This window comes from Aythya marila, assembly GCF_965140915.1.
Source record: "Aythya marila genome assembly, chromosome: 2".
NCBI classification, from domain to species: domain Eukaryota; kingdom Metazoa; phylum Chordata; class Aves; order Anseriformes; family Anatidae; genus Aythya; species Aythya marila.
In genome coordinates, this window is record NC_139043.1 from 27,422,685 (window position 1) to 27,444,611 (window position 21,927).

The following is a 21,927-nucleotide window of genomic DNA, read 5'->3' on the forward strand; positions in this document are numbered from 1 at the left end:
TAAAAGCAAGAATTTATGTGGATATGAGTTCTTCTGTATTCCTTACCTTTTACCAATTTGCTCCTACTCAATGTGCATGAAGTCAGTTGCAACCTAGGATCTTCTCCTGGAGGCTTTTGTATAAGGTTAAAGCAGGAAATGGCAGACTCCTTTCTTCTCTGTCTACTTAATGCAGGAGTCCAAAAAAAGACACTTCCTACTCTCCCAGGACCAATACACTTTTACAAGAGGCCTGCTATAGCAGCATTTCTTTTCAGAGTGTGAAATGCCATCAAGAAGGAGAGAGACCTGATATCAGCTCCTTTACTGTCCTACTGTTAGAAAGGCCATGCAGATGGCACCTGTACAGCTTCAGAAACGCTGATCAGAACAGGCATAGGTGGGGAAATCTGCAGATCAAAAGACATAGCAGATTCATGGACAAAAACCAGGATCAGGCAAAATTACTCACAGCAAGACAGTAATATTGCCAATATTGTAGCAGGTTTGGTAGATAACAACTTTTGTATCAATTGGTTCCTCATATCTCAAATGAACTGTGGCAATGAATCAACTACCATTATTCCCATGTAATCAGACGGTAACATTGATACACATACCTTTGCTGAGAAGAAAAGCAGAGGGCCTTTCCTGTGGCTTGCATCATTTTTCCTGCTCTCGTTTTATCCTGAGAACCCTGTGATCGAAGAAATTTTCCCAATTCATTTTCTTCCTGAGACAGAACTAATGAAAAATAAATGAGTGGTCAAATGTAATTTAATAGGTTTCTGACAGTTTTAAAGCTGGCCTAATATCAAATACTTTAAATCACTCCAAATCCAAGCAGTGCAGAAAAAATAATTCAACTGAATTCCTGCATTTATATATATATTTATATCTTCAATCAGAAATTATGATTCACTTAAGACATTTGTTGACAGGTTTGCTGTACTTAACAAGAATCACAAAATTCTGTCAGTGCTTAAAGTCGGTAGGAGAAACATGCTACTTTGCTCTTGAACAAAAAAAAAAAGTAGCTTGGTTAGACTACATAAAGGGCCCACTTAAGGCTTGATTACAGTATCTTTTTGTCTTGTGTTTTGTTTTGTCTTTCATTATCCTTTTTTAGCACATGGACTACCTCAGTTGATTTTAGTTAGCATACTTTTGCTGAAGCTGACTCTTAGCTATACTACCCAAAACTTTTTCAGTTGCTTTTTCTCTTGGTCTCCATTTTTCATGTTCCATTACAATATTGATTTTTTTTTTTTATATGAAAAATACTATTTACGAATTCATTTTTTAAACTAGGATGCAGAAAAATAAAAGTGTTTATACATTTATATGTTGGCTACTTCCAGATTGGAACAATAAGTCTTCACAATCTCATGTCCTTACAAAAGCATTTCATTGTGGCCTTGTCTATTTGTCTTTTTAAGTGGCTGTCTCCTATGGTGCCTATTTTTTCCCAGGCTTAATGAGGAGAATAGTGTAGTATACTGAAAAAAAAGAAGATCTTTTAAGTCCTCTTTTCATTTTAAAATGCTGACAGTCAAATCTATTGCAGTCTAATAGCACATTTTGCCAGAGTATGCACACACATCTTTGCATAAGAGATTTTACCTGCTGTTGTGTAACACTTCTTGAACTCATATTTCTATTCTGTATTACAATTTTACCTCAGTATCCTTAAACATCAGCTCAGAACCTCTTTGGACAGGCAAAAGAAAAGGGAAAGAATGGAGAAAATACGCATAAAATTCAACAAAAAGAAAGTAAATTAAAAGATACATTCATAGCTGATTCTCTTTTCCAGGACAGAAGTCACAGCATCAGAGAATCAAAAATATTGATTAGAGGGAACAATTTCTTTAGGTCATTTAATACAACCTGCTGTTTGAAACTTCCCAAGTGAGGTTCCTCTCTCTCATTAACGACTGCCACTAATTAACATCCACCTGTTGCAGCCAAGTCAGCATAATCAATTTCATCATAATCGCACAGGTTACTTAATTATAAAACTAGTAATAAGACTAGTAATCTTTTCATTGTTAATCCCAATTAAAAAACACAGGAGTTCAGAAGAGAGCTAGAATTTCAAAAGTTCTGAATTTAGATGGGCATAGCAACTAATGGAAAAAAAAAATCCCAAAAAAACAAGCTTTCTCCCATAATTGCCACTTTTCACTGTATAACATCAAATAAAAAGCTTAACATAAACTAGGAGATCTTTAAGCAGTTAAACAAGTCTACATTTAATTGTCTGCAGGGAATGTTACCTTTAATTTTAACTAGAAAGAAACTAGTAGTTCTCCAACTTCATTTTTACTTTTTTACATTTTAGATGATTTCATATTGCAGAATTCCTTATCAACTACTGTATTTGTTCATACTTACAACAAATCCTTTTCTGATAAAGTCCTATTGCTTTCAGCAACTCCATACATGTTCTCTGAATAGAATGGAAGAGCTGAAATTGAAACAGAATACAAAAAAATAAGTGTATGTAAGAAACAGTAAAGACTAAGACACAAGAAAGAGCTTGTCTTTATTTTTGTAGAAATTATTAGGGATCACCATTTCCTTCTTGAACACCGAGTAATCTTTCAAGCTTGAAAGTGTTTTTTTCCTTATTAATTGTGCTTTTCTTTCAATCAAGTTGTCCACTGAAACTACAGACAGACAACCCAAACATAAAGATAAACAAAGACAAAATAATTTTGGAAACAGATCTATTCCAAACAGCTCATAGTTAACCAAAATACTCTTTTTTTTTTTTTTTTTTAATTATCTTTTGATACATACGAAGATGCATAAATCTTTGATTCTGAACAGCCCTCAGTGGAACAAAAGGCTGTCAGTAGTTTCAATGACGTGTGATCAGCAGCAATATGTATACTGAATTTTTAATACCACAAAATCTAGTGCAAGAAACTTGTATGGGTATGCAAACAGGAAGGTTTTTGATTTTAAAATGGACTTTTTACTGTCACAGCTCTGGTACTCTAACCAAATTGACAGAGTAGCAGTTTCCAAAGAAAGTAGAGGAAAAAAAGTCACTTTTGACTAAGTTTGGAGAATTAAGAGGAAAACAGAAATTACTACTTTCTTTCTGCTCACATAAAACCTCTAGACTGTAATTTAAACCTCAACTCCACTATATCAAGTACCATGAAAATATTAGTAAAATGGACTGCTAGTAACTGTCATCCTTTTGCATCTGCTTAACCTCCTGTATGTTTACTAGGATCTTGTCTTTTCAAGAGAGAGCATGACTTGCAGTTTTGAAACTGTTCAAGTGAAAACATGTTTTCATTTTCTACCTGGTAAACACAAATTGCCCTATTTTTAATCCCACATGAAGTAACAAAGCATCCTTCCTGATTAATCTGCCACACAACAAGCACAATAGGAAATCAGGTATGTATTTATAAAATACTATTTCAGTTTCTTCAGCTTGTTTAATACCAATACTTTTGACTTAAAATCTATCATGAAGGCCACACACACAGTTAGAATCTAAGTTTTATAAGTTGTCTTTACAATAGGTAGACTACAAAGATTTGATTGTTGTAAAAGCGCCTCTTGTATTTCAGCTAAAATCTGTATGAAACTGAGATTCCTAAGTCAACAATTTTCTAAGAAAAATAGTGACAAAATATTCACCCTTATGTAACAAAATGATAGAAGTAAAATTTAGCTAGATGCTAACTTTGGAAGTCCATTCTCTGTCTTTTGATCTGTGTCAAAGACGTTTAAGCTCTTCAGTTTGTAGAACCTTAATTCTTTTCCAGTGGGGCTGAGGGTACTGACAGTAGGACTGTAGATATCACCCAGTAGGATTACTTCTCTCAGTCACACTTCACAGACTTTCAGAAGCTGTCTTTGGTCACGTCAAAAACATGAATCTGCACAAAAGCCTCAGAGAGCAGACTGCAATGTGCATCTATTCCTTCTTTGCATACTCCATATTTTTATGGTCTATGCTACGATATGGCATTTCATAGTTATAAAAAAGAACATCATTTATGTATACTACAGTCTAGTATTTAAAAAAAAATGATTTAAACTGACACATGGAAAGGATATGGATAGCTAATACAAAGGGTGACGTCCTGCTCCCCCTGACACCAAAAAAGAAAAAAAGCTACCTGAAAACAGGTACGAGAAATGTTAAGTTCTGAATAAAGTTTTGTGTTACAAAACTTCCACTAGACTCCCTGCATCTGCATAAGTATATTTGTCCAAAATTAGAAAGGATATTACACAAAAGCAATGATAATATTTATATATGTTATTATCTGGTATCTATATGTACACATCTTAGCAACTTTATGGAAATGAAAACATTTTAAGAGTTATCAGAGAACACACGTTACGTAGACATTACAAACCTCTAGCTTTGCATCCAGATCTGCATCTGAAGCCACAACATGTTCATCTTCTTTTTTTCCTGTGACTTTTATAAGGGTTTGTTTTGTTTTCCAGTACTTCTGTTGCATTTTATTGACCACAGATTTCTCCTGGCTTTGAGCATATTGATCATAAAATTCCCTTGGATAATTACTAAAATATTAAGGAAGAAAATTACAAAGTGTCAATAGGATACTTAAAAATAAGACTAACAAGCTAGATTAATACACCCCTATTGGGAATACTGCATTTACATGCAGACACATGTATTCTAGTATGTATTTCCTCATTATGCATTAGTAACAAACCATTAAAATAGTAATATATTTCCACTAACATTTCCCATCCTCCTTCGGAGAATAATACATTGCATATAATATGAATGTATTTAGTGTGTAGTACTTCCAAATCATCAACTGCAAAGAATTCTTTCCAATGCATTATGGAATGATTTACAGCTCCTGGAATTAAAACTTTATTTTTATATAGCTACTAGGAAAGTTTAAAGAGCGCTAGTAGAATTGCTTATGCAGACAGCAATTTTCATGCAATTTTAGTACTGTCAGGATTTCACAAAGTACATTTTATGAATGAAATTAGACTACTCACTGACTTTTTTTTAATTGAATAAAAAAAGAGAATACTTATCTCTTTTGAGCACACTATGTACAAGATAGCCCATTTCTTTCACTGTGCAATCACTAAGTGATAAATGTAGGTGCAAAACAGAGATTTGTCAAGTACAATCTGCCATTAGTGAAGCCACGCTGGCTGTCACCCATTACCTCCCTATTTTCCATGTGCCTTCGCAAAGTTTCCAGGAGGATCTGCTCCATGATCTTGCTTGGCAGAGTTGGGATTTACTGGCCTGTAGCTCCCTGGGTCTTCCTTTATTCTCCTTTTTAAAAATGGGGGTTATGTTTGCCCTCTTCTAGTCAGTGGGAACTTCAACAGATGGCCACAAATTCTCAAATATGATGGAAAGTGGCTTAACAACTACATCTGCCATTTAGCTCAGGAGACGTGGATGTTATCTCGTCAGGTCCCATGGACTTGTGCACCTTTAGGATTCCTTACCTAGTCTTGAACCTTATCTTCTCCTAAAGTGGTCGGTTCTTTCTTCCAGTCCCTGCCTTTGCCTTCTGTAGCCCAGGCTAAGTGTCTGGAGCTCTTGCTGGTGAAGACTGAGCCTTCTCCATATCCTGGGTAACTAGGTCTCCCGTTTCCTTCTGGAGAGGGCCTACAATTTCCCTAGTTTTCCTTTTATCACTGTTGTATCTACAGAAACCTTTCTTGGTGCCTTTGATGTCCCTGGCCAAATTTAATTGTAATAGAAGTTTGGCTTTCCTAACCTGATCCCTGGCTGCTTGGATGATTTCTCTGTACTCCTCCCAGGTTATCTGTTTTTTCTTCCACCCTCCATTCCTGTATGCTTCCCTTTTTGGTTTGAGTTTGGCCAGGAGCTCCCTGTTCATCCCTGCAGGCCTCCCTCCTGGCATTTTTGCCTGACCCTTTGTTGGGATGCATCACTTCTGAGCTTGGAAGAGATGATCCTTGAACACTAACCAGCTTTCTTGGGCCTCTCTTCCTGCTAGGGCTTTGTTCCACAGTATTCTACCAAGCAGATCCCTGCAGAGGCCAAAGTCTGCTCTCCCAAAGTCCAGGGTAGCAAGCTTGTCATGCTGCCTCCTCACTGCCCTTGGGATCCTAAACTGCACCACTTCACGGTCACTGCAGCCAAGATTACCCTTGAGATTCACACTCCCCATGAAGGAGCTCCATGTGCTCCAGCTGCACATTGACATAGAGGGTGACGATCCCTCCTCATCTTCCCTTCACCACCTTGGCAAGTCTATGACCAAAGATGCTCTTCCTCTTCTCCAACAGGTAGAGCCCATCAGCCCCCAGCAGATCAAAGCTCTCAAAGCCAGTCCCACGGTCCAGGTTGCCAAACCCCTGTCTGTGGCACCAGTCCTGTAAATTCATTGATTTGACACTTTCCACTTGCCTTTTCAGTCCCCTTCCCTTTGACCAGGAGGACTCATGAAAAAACTACCTGTGCTCACGAGTCCTTTACTGCTGTTCCCAGCGCTCTGTAATCCCTCGATACCCCTCAGACTGCTCCTGGTTGCATCACTGGTGCCCAGTACGAGGCTTGGCAGTCTCCAGGTGACATCCTTGATACAAGCCCCTGGTAAGCAGCTGACTTCCTTCAAGAGTGGATCAGGCTGGCAAAAGGATGCGTCTCTACCTCTCAGAAGAGAGCCCCTTACCTGTCACCTGTCACTTTTTCTCAGTTGCACAAGTTGTTATGCTGGGAGCAGATCAGGCTGCCTAACTCAGCTCACTCCACCTCACCCCCTGCAACAGGTCTTTCCTTTTTGGCCAGTACATTCCGCAATATTTAAACCATATGAATAGAAATTACAGTTTCACAATGAAATCTTGATCTCTTTCAGTAATAGTTGTTCCACTATTAATTTCCCTTATGTGTATAAATTAAGATATTCAAAATCACTGTAGCTTTTTTTGGAAATACATGGTTGCTTAAATTTATATTAAATAGTCCAAGAAAATTAAAGTGGTTGAATTTATTTTTCAAGTAAAGATTCTCTTTATCTGTTTTACATTACTGAGATACTGCTCACTAGCTCAATTCACACAACACATGGGTAACTCACTGATACTACCCCAAAGAGTCCTCAGACTCAACATACACATCAAGTCATGCAGAGAGACATACAGATATATACACTTGCTGTGAAATATTTCGGATGTTCTGAAAGCCATTGGCACACATATTCACCAAGAGAGGCAGCTCTCCCCTGTGCAGTTACTAATGACACAATTCATCCTGAAAAGAAAATCTGCTTGACAGGGATTTGTTATTTGCTTTGGTTATTTCTAATCAGTGAGTTAGGAGACAGTGACTTAAATCTCCAAAGAGATGGTAAGAAATTGCAGTGGAAATGAGCAAAGACAAAAGTCAAAATGCACATATATACAGCACTTCCTGGCTTCTTCCCCAAACTTTAAAAGAAAAGGTATTCACCCATTTAATTTTACCAAAGCATCAGTCCAAAATCCTTAGTTTATGAATTTCATTAAGCTTAGAATAAGACACTTTTTTGGTGCCAAGGCACAAAATAACACTTGGAAAACATATCACATTTCACATGCAGCTTTGCACAAACAAGGTATTACACAACCCCTGACAACTCCAGCCTATTAAGTTAAGCGAAGCCTGTATTGACCTGACTTGCTGTACCTCTAATAAATTAGGAGAACATTTAGATATCTCCCAAATCCCCCTGCATTATGAGAAAGCAGAATATGAGAGCTTAACTAATAAAACTAGCATTACTTTTAAAAGAAAATAAATAAATAAAATCAAACTGATCACGTGGCAGTATTAAGACCCTAGCTATCTGGCTAGTTGTGTGCTTTAACTTGTGCTACAGCTGTGCAAATAACTGATATCTCAGTTCAGTGATCAAACGAAGAAAACACCGTAATTCATTTGCTGTCAACCAGCCTTAATAGCTACCTTGCTTGAGGTCACCAGAAATTCTAGGGACTGGGTGGAAAAAATAAAAATGAGTCATTAATGTGAGGTCACAAAAAAGTCCTGGGATTAATAGAGATTTCTGAATTAGACACAGATAAACAAACCGGGAGAATGTGAAGAATACAATCTTTTACCACTACAGACAAACTCAACTTTCAATTTCATTTGGAGAAATTTCTGGCTCCTGTTTATGTCTAATGTGCTTATAAATAATTATCTTAATGAAATATTTGGTGGACAATTTTTCTGGAGGTTTAAAGGTCCTTGTCAATACCTTTAAAAATGGATTTTGTCAAGCAGTCATAGATATATTTAAATTTTACTAAAAAAAAAAACAATACAAAAATATAACTAGAAGAAGGATCTACTTTATTCTAACGCTGATGATCACAGATAAATCCATTGAAATGAGACACTCATACAATTTTTGCCATTATGCAGAAAATTGATAACATATGCTACTTTTCCATCTCATCAATTCACTTGTTTTTCCATTCTTTGATAAGTTGGCAGTTTTCCACTTTCTATTTTTATTCTTTTTAAACAGAACATCTACCAGTGACTTCATATAAATACTAGATGCCAGAACATAATGCATGATTATGCAGTCACAAATCAACACGCCAAACACCATTAACTCTTTAGAATAATAAAAAATGACCAAGGTACTTACTACTTATGACCTTCCATGTTTCTTATTTTCTTCAGACACTTAAATAAAATAAGAAATTATCAGTTAATATAAACATCTCTAAAATATAATTCTCAATTTAGACAACAGAAAAACTCCTGCCTTTTCACATATAAAAATTACCATACTTTATCATCTTGTATATGTTACAAAAGAAATTTTTTCCGTCTGTAGACCAAATGCTTTTCTCATATAACACACAATTCTCACTTAAATCCATGACAAACACATTTAAGTGGTGTTGCTGATTTTTTGTATTTTAGCAAGTTTTCCTGTTGTAAATTCAGTGATTTTTGACAAGGCAAGCCCAAAGCATACATGCTAGGAATAATCTAGGAATAATCCCCAGTCAAGTGTGTTTTTCTTTTTCTTTTTGTTTTTTAAACCAGAATTTTAACCACAACCTATTTCAGCTACTCTTTTCACCAATGTCTCATTGATCCACTTTTCAAAAGCATTAGCTACTTTATGTCTTGAGCAATGGATGCAAAATTTAACCACCAGTTGTTTTTTTCTCAGAGGGACATCGCAGTTCCTGTGAATAGAATATGATTTGCATGTGTTTGGACTTTAAATTTCAAAAGTTAATATCTCCAGTTTTGATACACAATGAGCTGACCAGATGGTGCACACATCACCAGTAATTGAGCACACTCCTTCCAGGCCAAATTTACTAGTCAAGCCAGACACTCATTGCAAAAAACCAAGCACCTGGCTTCTCCTCTGCTGCTTTCAGAAAGGACTCTCTGGCACTAATCTTGGAGAGAAAAAAGGGGCTGCAATGGGGAGCCATGGCTCTGGCAACACGTCTAACAAGGTGCTGCCTAAAGACAGTATGGCAAACACTGGATGGTAATGGGACTGGAACAGATTGCAGGGACCCGGACAAGGCAATGCAAACCTGAGTGCTTCCTGCAACTGTGAAGCACATACACTTCCATTTACAGCCAATTGAAGCCAAATCCCAGGTTTTGGATTCTAGCCTCTCTGCTCTCTGTACCTGTGAAACTTCCTGGCAAAGTTCCATGAGATGCTGGAAGATTTTATCAGAGCAGGACACTTTCCTGAAATGGAATTTTTGTGAAGAGCTCATATGCACTGCAGAAGAGATCATAAGTAAATTCATAACCCTGTCTTCAGCAGCATTTAATTGTAAGGCCAACAGCCAAATAATGAAGAGGAAGAACTGCTTTGGATTGCTGTTTGCATTACAGCACTGTTATGTCAGACAACATGCAGAATGGAGAGCAACAGCCACAGCTTTGCTTTAATTTCTAGAGCCATGAGGCACAGACAACGTTAACTCCAGTTTTCTAATACCTATGTGCTTGACTTCATTGTTTTAATACAGGTTCTGCTTAAGTCAACAGTGGGTGTGTGCGAGAGATAAGAACACAGGATTTGGCTTGTATGCACATCCATGACTCAGTTATTGAGCAGCATGCTTGGCTTGACAGGAAGCAGAGAACAGCCCATCTAGGTGAAATAATGTGTATTATGTAGAACAAAGTGTAGCTCAGCAAGGGGAACAGGTCTTAGGCACTGACCTTAAACACTGTACACGTTCACCTGACTCTCCTGGAAACCAATGTCCCTAAAAAAAGAAGACATAAGGGTCATGGTGACATAGAGTTCTCATCTTACACGCATAGCTCACATTCTTTTTTCCTATAATTGACTCTGGGGTCTCCTTTGAGATCTACATAGTGCCCCCCCATGCCCACAGGATACTCTTTGTATGGTGTTTTTTTTTTTTAATTCAGAGCACCTGTGAGGACTGTGTCACAGTTATTAGGATAGTGTTTTCATGGTATGAAAATGAGGGTATGCTCTCCTGGCCCTGCTGTGTGACATGAAGGCACATGAGGTGCTTGAGGCCAAAAGGCTACTGAGATAGTGCTGTATGGCTATATAGGGTGGAAGGAAACAGAATTGGAATCTTACCCATATTGTCTACTGGATATGCCTCCTGGCATGCCATCTCCCCCAGAACATGCCAAGAAATAGAGGGTCCCAGAGAACTGTAGGTGGTATAGACAAAAACCACTCTAGGGAGATTACAGCAATTAAACAGCAGGAACAAGAAACAGCCCGGTGCTCAAGCTTAGTCCCTGGATCCCTTTTATTACCCATACGGAATTAGCTTTTGGTCCTAAATGAGAATTCAGGTTGTACAAAGACGGCTCAGTGAGCACTGGCACTGAATAAACAGAACTGTGGTTGCTTGAAAAGAATCAGATACCATAAGCGTTGGCAAAAGCCATATCACCTGCAATTTCCATCATGAAGAGTTCCTGGATCCCATTCATTCCAGATGCTGTTCAAAGAACTTTCATAATGAAACCAGTTATGCCTCTGAAGTCCCAGATGAGTTTCACCTTTCTTACTGACTGAGAATGCTCTGAAAAACCTGAATGCCCACTACTATTATGCCATTTTTTAGCTGTTAATTTAGACCACAGAAGTGCACTCAGTTTGGGTCCCACTGGTTTCAGTGGTACCCTAAATGATTCCATTCACACAGAACTTGTTTCAAGTTAGATACACTTGTGTGATATTTATAGTACTGTATACTAATTTACATTTCATGTTTCAGCATTATAGTTAAGCTCGACTGAAATGGAAACAGTATTTATTAATGTAGACATTAAAATCAGAATCAAGGGTAGAGGGAAATGTAATATAGGAATACTTACTTGAGCTGGATGTAGCAGATGTGCTATTAAAGGACTTCTCATGTTTGTATCTGAGAGCAACCGCAAATATACAAATTTTTAGCTTTTGATTTTAGGATTTTCTTTTAAGAAACACAGTCTTACTGATTATGTTATATCCTAAACTGGTCTTTCAGTTCAGGAGGAGCTCAGGACACCTGTGTGATCTTTGAAATCAGCTTCCTGAAAGAACATGACCTCCCCATTTCAATGCACAGAAAGCTGAGCACCTATGGCAGAAAGCCAGCATTGATGGATTTGTGACTGAACTCAAATGCAAAACAAACACGTAGGGACCGAGGCATGGTCAGGTTACTCAAGAGAATACAAAAGTATTACCAGAGTATGTAGGGGTGGAGTTAGGAAAGCCAAAGCTGTGCTCTAGAGTTGAAACTAGGAACGGATACAAAGAGCAACAAGAATGGCTCTATAAAGATAGTGGCACCAAAAGAAAGGCTACAGAAGGCACAGGCCCACTGTGACAGAGAATATGGAAAGGCAGACTTGCATTTTTGCTGTGTTTTTCAGTGGGAGATCTGCCCTTCAGCATTCTAGTTCTCAAAGCCTACTGGTCAGGGTCTGGGGGTATGAAGCATTAACCACACTAGAGAAAGACTCAGTCAGGAGGTATGTAGGCCATTGGGATGTACACAGATTCAAGAAACCAGATAAGATGGATCTGGGGGTGCTGAGGGAGCTGGCTGATGTCATTGTTCAGATGTTCTCCCTGTTCTCTTGGAGGTTATGTTGATCAGAGGAGATGCCTCGAGTGAGACAAACATCACACCTATCTTCAAGAAGCACAGAAAAGAGCATCAGGAAAACCTCAGGCCCATCAACCTCACAGTTCCTAGAAAGATCTTGGAGAAATCCTTCCTGGAAACTATTCCCAGCCACGTGAAAGAAGAGAAGGAGAGAGGGAACAGCCAGCATGGATTTACATGAATTTAAGTCACTCCTAAGCTGACTGCCTTCAATGAGGTGACTGCCTCTGGTGAGTGAGTGAAGGGAGAGCAGGGGATGTTGTGTGCTGATGTTAGCAATGCCTTTGTCATGGTGTCCCACAGAAACCTTACAGGTTCTTGTGATACCTATGTGATACCTATGTGATTCTGTGACAACTTGTACAATGTAAAATATTAGACTGGTGAGCAACAGTTTGCTGCTACTTTTGGTTTAATGCATAAAACTTTCCTTAAAAACATGCTGTAAACGGACAGTGGAATGACATTGTACCATGACCACTGGTGACACACATACAAAAATAGTACTTTATGTTAGCTTTCAAAGAGTTACCTACAACACATTAAGCTTTTAGTTGTATTATTTTCATTCACATCCAAAACTTTGAAGATTAACATTTTTCATTTCTTCAGATATCACTACACACACAGCGTGAATTGTTCCTGCAGTCATTTAAAAAGGACACAATTTTTTTATTTTTAGAATAGTCTCTAACTTCACATGCTACTACTGCCCATTCCAACTCCGGGAACAAAAGAGGGTTAAGATATTGGTTCAGCTGTAACAAAGGAGATTATTGAAAGCATCTGGCACAGCTGAAAGCAGTGAGCTTTTTTTTTTTTTTTTTTTTTTTTTAAAGAAAACCCAAAGTCGTAAGTCTAGCCACAAAAAGTGAGAGATGCTAATAAACAGGGACTGGAAACAGGCCAGCGAAGTATCAAGGAATTAAAAGGAAACTTCGTAACCACATAACAAAGAAACCCCACTGTCAGGAAAGGCAGACCCTGAGGCTGCAGAAAGACATGAATGAATGAGCACACAACCTTCAACTACTTTAGGTTTTGAACTCTTATGCTTTCAAAGAATAACGCCCGAATATCCTGGACAGAAGTAACAAGAGTTGCTCTTTGCCAGAGCTGACTACAATAGAAAACACATGACACTGACTGAAGCCCACCAATACCTGACCTGAAAACTGCAGTCAAACTTAAAATTAACCTTTTATCATAGAATTTTGCATATAAAACTAAGCTTAATTTGCCAGAGGTGAGTTGATGTGAAAGGATTATTTTTTTCCTGTTCCGCTTTTCCTCCCAGTGTATTAAGACTAAAAGATGTTTCAAGAAATAATGTTACACTGACATGACTGAAAAAAAAACACAACAGCATCCACCACCTCATTGGAAAACATTTCTATCAGAAAGTTTCCATTAGCTTTGTCATAGAGATCACTTGTGCATGTTGCGTCATTCTTTATCATAAGCCTTTATCTTGACTAACAAAAGGTAGGGATAATCTAGATAATATGGAAAAAAAAAAAAAGAGACAGCAAACATAGGTGCTGTAGAGCCTGCTACGGAAAACAGCATCATGCTACAGCTGACTGTACACAAACCCATGGTTATAGCTGTGTAGCAGTGGATCTGAAGTTGTCTGGGTATGTCCACACACTGCTAATTCTCCACATGCTTTCTAGTGTTTTGAGACAGATGCTACCTCAGTTTCAGCTTTAAACCTGAGCTGGCCCTATCATAACAAGCCTACCTGGAAGACATGGATCACAGCACTAAGACATCCATTTCCACGTGGAACCAGCTGGGCCCATTAGCTCTGCTGTCCCCCTGAAAATCCCTGTCTGGCCCTCTGAGAAGCAGCTGAGAAGCCTCAGCACCATGTTTGACAAACCTCCCTGTGTGCAGACAGATACCAGACAGGACTACATGCAACCAGCTTGGGTCTGGCACAGTCATTGGCCTGGACCCTGAAATACAACCAGTGTTTCACGACTCAATTTGGCTTCAGAAGGAGGACAGCTGCACTCATCAGCGCTCCGCCAGAGCTAACAAGACATGCTGGAACCAAGATGGCCCTGCACATGGCCAGCTAGGGCACTTTCGCATCTGTGGCAGTTTATCTGGTTTGTGGGCTACTTATCCACAAATTATTTCCACAAGTAGGCATAATAGCTGAAATGCTACAGGACTTGATAATATTTCTGGCATACTGATTCACCCTGCTTTCGTATCAGGAACGTTTAGTAGCCATGATGCTCGAAGGAGGCTTGATAGAGAATATCTTCATTAGCCAATGCACTTCTACTCCACATGACTACAAGAAATCCTCTGATTCTCTGCACCCTCCAAAACCATTTGAATACACCATCAACATCCTCCTGTGCAAACAAGGAAAATGCTAGCTTGGTGTTTTGAATGATTAGAACTCCAGCATTCCCTAGGCTTTCCTTCCAGCTCATCCTCTGTATGACGTTCATACTTCCTTGCTCCTCTTTTTTAGCTTTATTATATTATAGTTTGTTGCAGCATAAGTTGTCTGGTTTCCCAAGAGCTGAACAACATTATCTGTGTATTAATGTCACTCGGATATATTTAATGTTAATTGGAAAAGAAAAATAACAAGTGTCATGTAGCAGAGTGAAATTCTGATCTTAATGCCCTCCTAGTTACTGGAAAAAAATAATAATAAATATATATTTTCCCCTCATTCAAGTATCTGTTCTTGACTGAGCATTACACTAATACAAGTAGCCAGCAGATCCCATAGAAGAAAGCAGGACTTGGCAAACAAGAATCTTTCATCCATGGAAATTATATCTAAAACAAACTGTTGATCCAATCACATCTTAGAATGATGAGGTAAACCAAAATCCTTGCAAAGCTTTTATAGATGCTGAAGATAAAATGTAGCATCCAAAGATGACCTACCATAGTTACATAGGAAAGTAGTAAATTGAATTCTTCTGAGATGCCTTCAGAAGCAACAAAAGGGAACAGAATGAGAGGCAGAGCAGAATTCAGCAAGCCTGATGGGAAAGTAATGTGTTTATCAAAAGAGACAGACGGATTTGCATTTTCACTGATAGTTAGCGCTATCCTCGCAGTTTACTGTCCTTTCAAAGCAGCTAATGTGGTTGGAAGGTCCTCAAACTCTCTTCACCTTAAAAACGCCACAACTTATAACTATAAAAATGGCAGAATCATGCACTGCAGTTGATTCACTTAAATGTTTTTATTAAAATCAGTAATTCTCCAAGAAACTTAATACAGTAACAGTACATTGGTACTAGGTAACAACAACAAAAAAAGAATTTTAAAGAGCTGTAAAACAGTGATAGTTTCATTTATGTAAAATACTTTGATGGGAGGAAAATCTGTGATGTGCTTAGGTGAGGGAATCAATGCCATCTGTGCCTCTTTAACAGCTCTTGCCTCACAACCTCTCTCCTCTCCTCTACTGCCAGAAAGCTGTGATCAAACTGAATCAAGTAAATGGGTCTCCAAAGCAAGAAGCAGTCTCACTGCAAGGGGAAGATCAAGCAAGGTACAGTTATATCTCCTATGGTCTTTCTACAAACATGCAGACCCAATGAGTCAGGGCTTCAAACCATGTTTCATTTTGCCTTTCACAAGCAAAAGTGAATAGAGCAGTCTATTGATCTGAATTATCCACATTTTCACTCTTCTTGCATTTGACAACCAAAGCCAGGGTCTATATAGGCACTTAGCATCACAGTTATACATAGACTTACAAGTATAATACCTAATCTAACTCCATGAATAGGTGCTGCTGTAATCCAGATAAAACGAATCTAGAGTTTATGTTGATATGACAAATGACAAGATTTAATTTTTCCTCTAAAGCTCATCACTGCTGTTCTAATCCTGCTGAATCATCCATGCTTAGCTTCATATCCATATTTTCATTGTTAGACTATACACTGATGCACTTACTTATTAATTGAAAAAGTTTAAAAATTGTTGTGAAAGTGCTGCATTACCAGTTCCTTCCATCCACCACAACTTTTTGTCTATTCCTTGGTCCCAAGACAGATGTTAAATGTTACCCACAACTTCCCAGGAGTAGAAATATTGCAGTCTTACGAGGGGAGAAGATGCATCAACAAAATGACTCTTTCAACCTATTTCAGGAGCTGACACCTACAAAGACGTTTCATGCAATTTTAACAGAAACATGAAGGTTATACAGCAAGGGTATCTCTTTCGCAGTTTTCATACTCCTGGGTGGGTACTGAGAGGGAAAGAAATTTGTGCTGTTTGGTCCCAGTCATCTAACTGTGGTGCCCAAATTACCATACAAGTCTCTCAACACTAAACCTCTACAAAGGCAGCCAACAGAAGGTTTGCTGGTCTATCAAGGTTTACGAAAGATCCCAGCAAAAACTTCATTTATTCCATTCCATTTATTTGTTTGTCTTGATCTTTTAAAGCATCAAGAAAAGAAACACTAACAACAAAACTAGACATGCAAAGGAAAATGAACCAACAACTGTGAACTGAAAACAACAAAAGTATCAGAGAAATTGGAGTCTGTTTTCCAGTTTGAGCCAATATCACGCTCTCTTTGCCTTCTTTTTCAGGCTGATCAATTGCAGGGAGAACAAGGCACAGCAATACAAGCAGGCATCTTGAATGACTAAGATCGTGTGATTAAAGACTTGCACCATTAGAAACTATGCACAAGGTATGGAGAAATCTGGAGGCTTGGGGTGTTCTTTCTGGCATTTAGTAGCATTAACTAGTGACCTGTCTGTGAACAGAACACCCAACAAAATGAGCAGCACTATTGTCATTAAGTATAAAATGATCTGTCTTTCACTCGGTTTTAAACTCGTTGTTAATACTCTCTCCACAGGGCAGATGACCAATAGCTACTGCAGAGAGTACTGTACGAGCTGCTTTATTCCAAAAGCAATTATTATGTTTCTAGTGCGGAATAATTACTGCAGAATACACAATTAACATAGGAAATTGCTTAATTTTCTGATGCAGTCAAAACAGAGGACGATAGCCAGGGTCCCATTTCTTTTATTATCATTTTGAGTCTTTTATTTTTCTATTCCCACTGTGTACAAGTTAATAGAAGGCAGTGGCAGATAAATACAGCAAATTTGCACAATAGAAGTTTACTATACACTTACACCCAGAACTTGAGTATAAATCCATCTGGGCTGCACCAGTTTTCAATATCTGAGTTGCTAGAGGTTAAGTTTTAGCCAACATGAAGATGTGGAAATTTGGCACTATGTCATCAAGTTTTTTTAAAAACTATTTTTGCTCCCATGCAAGTACAAGGATGAAATCAGCTGTTAGTATTCCTCTTCAAAAAACAATTTGGTGTATATTGGGCACTATATGCCTGCCAAATTATCCCAAAGTGATAAACTTAAAGGCAAAGTGATCTTGTCCTGCAAGAACATAAAATACACTGAAATGAAACTTTGAGCTGTTTTTCAAACAGTTGAACTACAAATTCTTATAAACAGTGGTTTATCTCAAGACTACTGATGGGAATGGAACATGTAGTCATAACACAGTACATGTAGTCTCAGAACAAAATATTTCAAATAAATGCTGGTAAACTCACAGTAGGCAGATTAACAAGCAAATGATAGTCCTTTCTCAATAAACTGCATGCAGAACTTCACTATTTATATACACAAAGACACGTATTTAAACACAGGCAAAACTAATTTTAGGCTGCTTTTTCACGTAATACTGAATTTCAGCAGGTGACTGTGAAATAATTTAAGAACAGCACATAGTATTAGTTTGTCCTTACGTAACAGCTTTCACTCAGCTACTAGTTTTCCATTTATATATGTGAAGAACACCAAGCAAATGTCCTTAGGAAGGAATAGGTATTGTAAATAAGTACTGTATCTGTCTTACAAAAGAAGTTGAGTGATGGGTCTAATCTCTCTCTGCAAATGAGCAAAACTGGGGATATATACAATCCAGGATTTAATTTCACTCTAAATGCAGACTCGCTTCATTTCTCCGAAATGACTATCAAATTGTTTTGTAATACACATTTGTTCTTCCAGCTTCAAAATGGTATTTTTAAACTTAGTAGCCAAATACTATTAAGGAAAGTGCCATATGGAACACCTGCTGTGCACAGATTATAAAAGACAATAGGAAGATGGTTTGTGTGACACTTTTTATCCATAATCAGTCTAGTCTTAATCTTAGGAACGCTTCCCCTTGCAGAATGGAAGAAAAAAGCAGTGGATGTACAAATACTCATGAAATCATTTTCACATTTATGTTGTCATAAATGTGGTTTATAAAAATGGTTATAAAGTTCAAACCAATCTCTCTCTTATTTTGATACCCTATTTGTTGACACAGTCAACACTCAAGAGTCTGCCTCCCTTCTCATCTGTGCAGAAGCCAGGAAGCAACGCTATTATACCTGAGGGGGAACAATGCAGGGGGAGGGAACAGGGAAAATAATTTTCTCTAGAATCCCTCAGGAGATCATTTCACATCCATGGGTAAGAAATTTGATTAACGAAACAGTTTCAGCATGCACAGAAACAGCAATACAGGGTGATCTTCTTTCACTGCACATTGAGTCAACACGATCAATACAGGCTGCATATTCTCGATAGATGCACAGTCCACATGCAACCTCTGCTCCTCAGCCACAGAAGCAGGAACTTCTCAGACCCTGGCACACCAGCTGACTGTTCCCTGAGCAGCGGTGATCCCTATGAAGCTGCTCGCATGACAGACCTGAGCACTGTTTCAGTGACTTGGAACAGGCAGTTCCCAAGGTTGACGTAAGTGATTGCATAACCGGCCAAAATGTCCCTCGTTTTGCCACAGCTAACAATAGCCGCAGGAAAAGCTACTGTGAGACTATTACTAGCAACACATAAAAGGTCAAAGGTTTCTACTGTTCCTGACTGCTTGGCTCTTTGTTTAACATTCTTCACTCTCCAGGCTTTTGTATTTTTAATGCTTCTGCATCATGTGGTATAATTTTGTCTGTAGAGTGATTTTACAGTTGAGCAATGGCAAAACATCCTGAAGAACCAACTGCTTCACAGCAACACTTGGAGAAGATTTTGAAAAAAAGTATTAAGAAGAGTCTTTGAGGACATTTCTAGACACTGTTAGCTGAGATATTAGCACATTTTTCTGCCAACTCATACCAACAGCTTTCAACACTAGCTTAAGAGTGAAAAGAGCTATTATTATTCAGCTTTTCCAGAAAAGGTTACTTGAGAATTCATCAGAACAATTTAGCAGCCCTGTAAAGTGTACACAGCAGAACAGGCAAGACTGGTTGGCTTGAGACTCTACTAAGCCCTGCAATAGTGTTCAGCAGGAATTTTACTTTGCACTAAGTGACTCCTTACCTCACTCCAACAATGGTAAAAATCTTGTCAAAAGCAAGTAAATAAAAAGTTCAAGAACTCTTCCCTTCTATACAGTCATAACTGATTTTTGAACTTACAACCTTCAGCTGTATATCTATTTAAATCTTAGCTCTTATAAAAAGAATGGAGAAAATCACCTTTACATAAAACCAATCCTTTCTCAATTAAAAAGCAAATTCCAATTGCCAGGATCTAACTTTTGACTTTATTGTTGTTCAAACCATTCTGGAAGTAAACATGTTTCACTCATGAAGTTTAAACAGTAGGGGAACTTTAGACCAACGTTTGGCAGCATTTAATTGCCACACCATCTTCTAGGAGAAATTGCTATGGGAAAAACCTGACTGGTTTTACCAGTTATGACAGTTTACTACACCAGAGACCTCCGTGGCTTTACGCTAAATTCCTTTTGCGGTGGTATTAACACAAATCTTAAATCATAAAGTCACTCAGGTTAAACCAATAGGCTATGCTATTTGAATAGCTCATTCAAAATGCTACTGTCCCAATGACAATGAGATGTTGTTCCCAGACTTTAAGCTAAGCACCATCAAGAAGTGCAACTCCTAGATCACTGCGAGGAAGACAGCACTAGCAAGCAACATTTCTACTCACTCCCTGGGAACCCTGCACGGACAGAGTTGAAAAAAGAGTTGGTTACCAGGAAAAAACAACAAAAAATAGGTGAAAGTCCATACCCAAAGCCAACGACACTACAGACTCCAAAACTCTGCCTACCATTTTCTCTGCTCAACACTTTGGCAAAGCAACCAAACATACATTTTTCTTTTCAACAATGTCCTTGCTAGACGTGAGCAGCTTACTCCCAAGAAGTTTCCTCAAGAACAAGGGTCACAGCCACCTTCTGAGACGCAAATTAAATAAAACCCTTTGACTATCCCAAAACTGAAAGGAGGAGGATAACAGAACGAAACGCAAGCAAAACAAAACAAAAAACAAACAGGTGCTTCCCAGAAATAAACTACTGCCTTGGTTTAAAGCAGGGCGTGTGGGTAGAGTGCCAAACAGAAGGAAACGCCAACGCCAACCTTCCAGAACATCCATGGTGTAAACTGGGGGCAGGGGGACAACTGATGTATCCCTAAGATTATCTGGTACGGTTCCACGTTTAGGAACTAGACCTGGATCCCCCAAGGTGAACTGAAGGCGTGCTTGAGGAGGATCCATGCAGGACCTTGGGGTGCCAGCACAGGGCACAGCACCACGGAACAGGAGATTATTTACATTTGGTGCTGAACGTGTACACAGCGCTGGCAATAAAAGAGCACAGTGCCCTTCATCCTTTCCTCCTACTAAGCGCTACCACTGCGAGTAGTGTTCTTTCTTCCTTCTCTGTCTTCCAGAACAATGCACCCGGTGACCAACACTCAGGAGCCAGGTATAGATGGATGCAGGTCAAATCCGATTACCAAGATCAACCTTTTCCAAAACAGAGGTGTAGAACCAGAAGCACGTATATACATGTATTTTTCCTTTTAATTTCCATTTCATTCGCCTCGGCAGCTGGTACGAGGCACGAGGGCCCACCGCGGCCGGCCGGCAGGTGAGGGCCCGGCGGGGCCGCCCTTCCCCCTCCTCCCCGCTCCCTGCGGGCCCGCGGCCAGAGAGGATGCCCGGGAGGGAGGGAGGGAGGGCGGCCGGCAGGCAGCAGCGGATGCGTGCAGCAATCATGGCGAGACAGCCGCCGGCAGGAGGGAGGGAGGGAAGGGCGGCGAGGACGGGCAGATGCCATCTTGCGCCTCTCCCGTTTCACCCCCGGAGGCCCCTCCGCCGAGCCCTGCCAGGCACCGGACGCCTCGGGCCCGCCGACCGCGCCGCCTCCTTCCCCCCACCCGCGGCCCCGCCGCTGCCCGAGCCCGGCCGCGGCAGCCGCCGGCGGAGCGGAGCCCGCTCCCCCCGTCCAGGCTCCGGCACGGGTCCCCGCTCCCGGCACTCACCTTGCCCGCGGCCGAGCAGCGGAGGGCAGGGCAGGGCAGGGCAGGGCCGAGCCGGAGGCGCCGCCGCCGCCCCTCCAGGTGTTCCAGCGCCGCCGGCGTCACAGCGGCGAACGGAGCCGCCTCTGCCGGCGCGGGCGGCCCCCGCAGCGGGGCGGAGCGGAGCCGCCGCCGCCCGCCCAGCGCCCGGAGCGGGAGGGTGGCGGCCGCCGGGCCCCCGGCGCTTCCCGGCGGTGGCCTCGGGCGGGAGGCGCCGCGCTTCCTCCTGCCGGCCGAGGCCTGAGGGGAGGCGGCGGGGAGAGGCGCACGGGTTGGGGCCCTTGGGGGGTTCCCTCAAGCGAGTCCCTCTGCTCAGACGAGGCAGTATTAAAAGGCTCCGGCTGCCCAGATCAGCTGTTGGCACAAGGGAGCGGAGTCGTGAGGGAAAAGGGTTCCTT

At 40.1% G+C, this 21,927-nt stretch overlaps 1 protein-coding gene across 5 annotated transcripts in view; it reads right to left on the reverse strand.

Moving 5' to 3' along the window:
* The window catches only part of ICA1 (islet cell autoantigen 1), a gene marked incomplete at its 3' end in the record, with an annotated part of 71,170 nt that extends 49,452 nt beyond the window's left edge, over positions 1 to 21,718 (reverse strand). For 3 of the 5 annotated variants that reach the window (XM_082754736.1, XM_082754733.1, XM_082754737.1), the window contains exons 1-6: positions 21,494 to 21,718; positions 10,199 to 10,245; positions 8,634 to 8,671; positions 4,374 to 4,545; positions 2,377 to 2,449; positions 600 to 723 (exon numbers count right to left, since the gene is read on the reverse strand). In XM_082754736.1, coding sequence (XP_082610862.1) covers positions 600 to 723; positions 2,377 to 2,449; positions 4,374 to 4,545; positions 8,634 to 8,650 — 386 coding nt within the window. In that variant the 5' untranslated portion in view covers positions 8,651 to 8,671; positions 10,199 to 10,245; positions 21,494 to 21,718. Of the gene's footprint in view, positions 1 to 599; positions 724 to 2,376; positions 2,450 to 4,373; positions 4,546 to 8,633; positions 8,672 to 10,198; positions 10,246 to 11,347; positions 11,401 to 21,493 lie in introns of those variants that run through there. The other 2 variants (XM_082754734.1, XM_082754735.1) reach the window with 2 other exon arrangements.
* Positions 21,719 to 21,927: the final 209 nt, after the last annotated feature.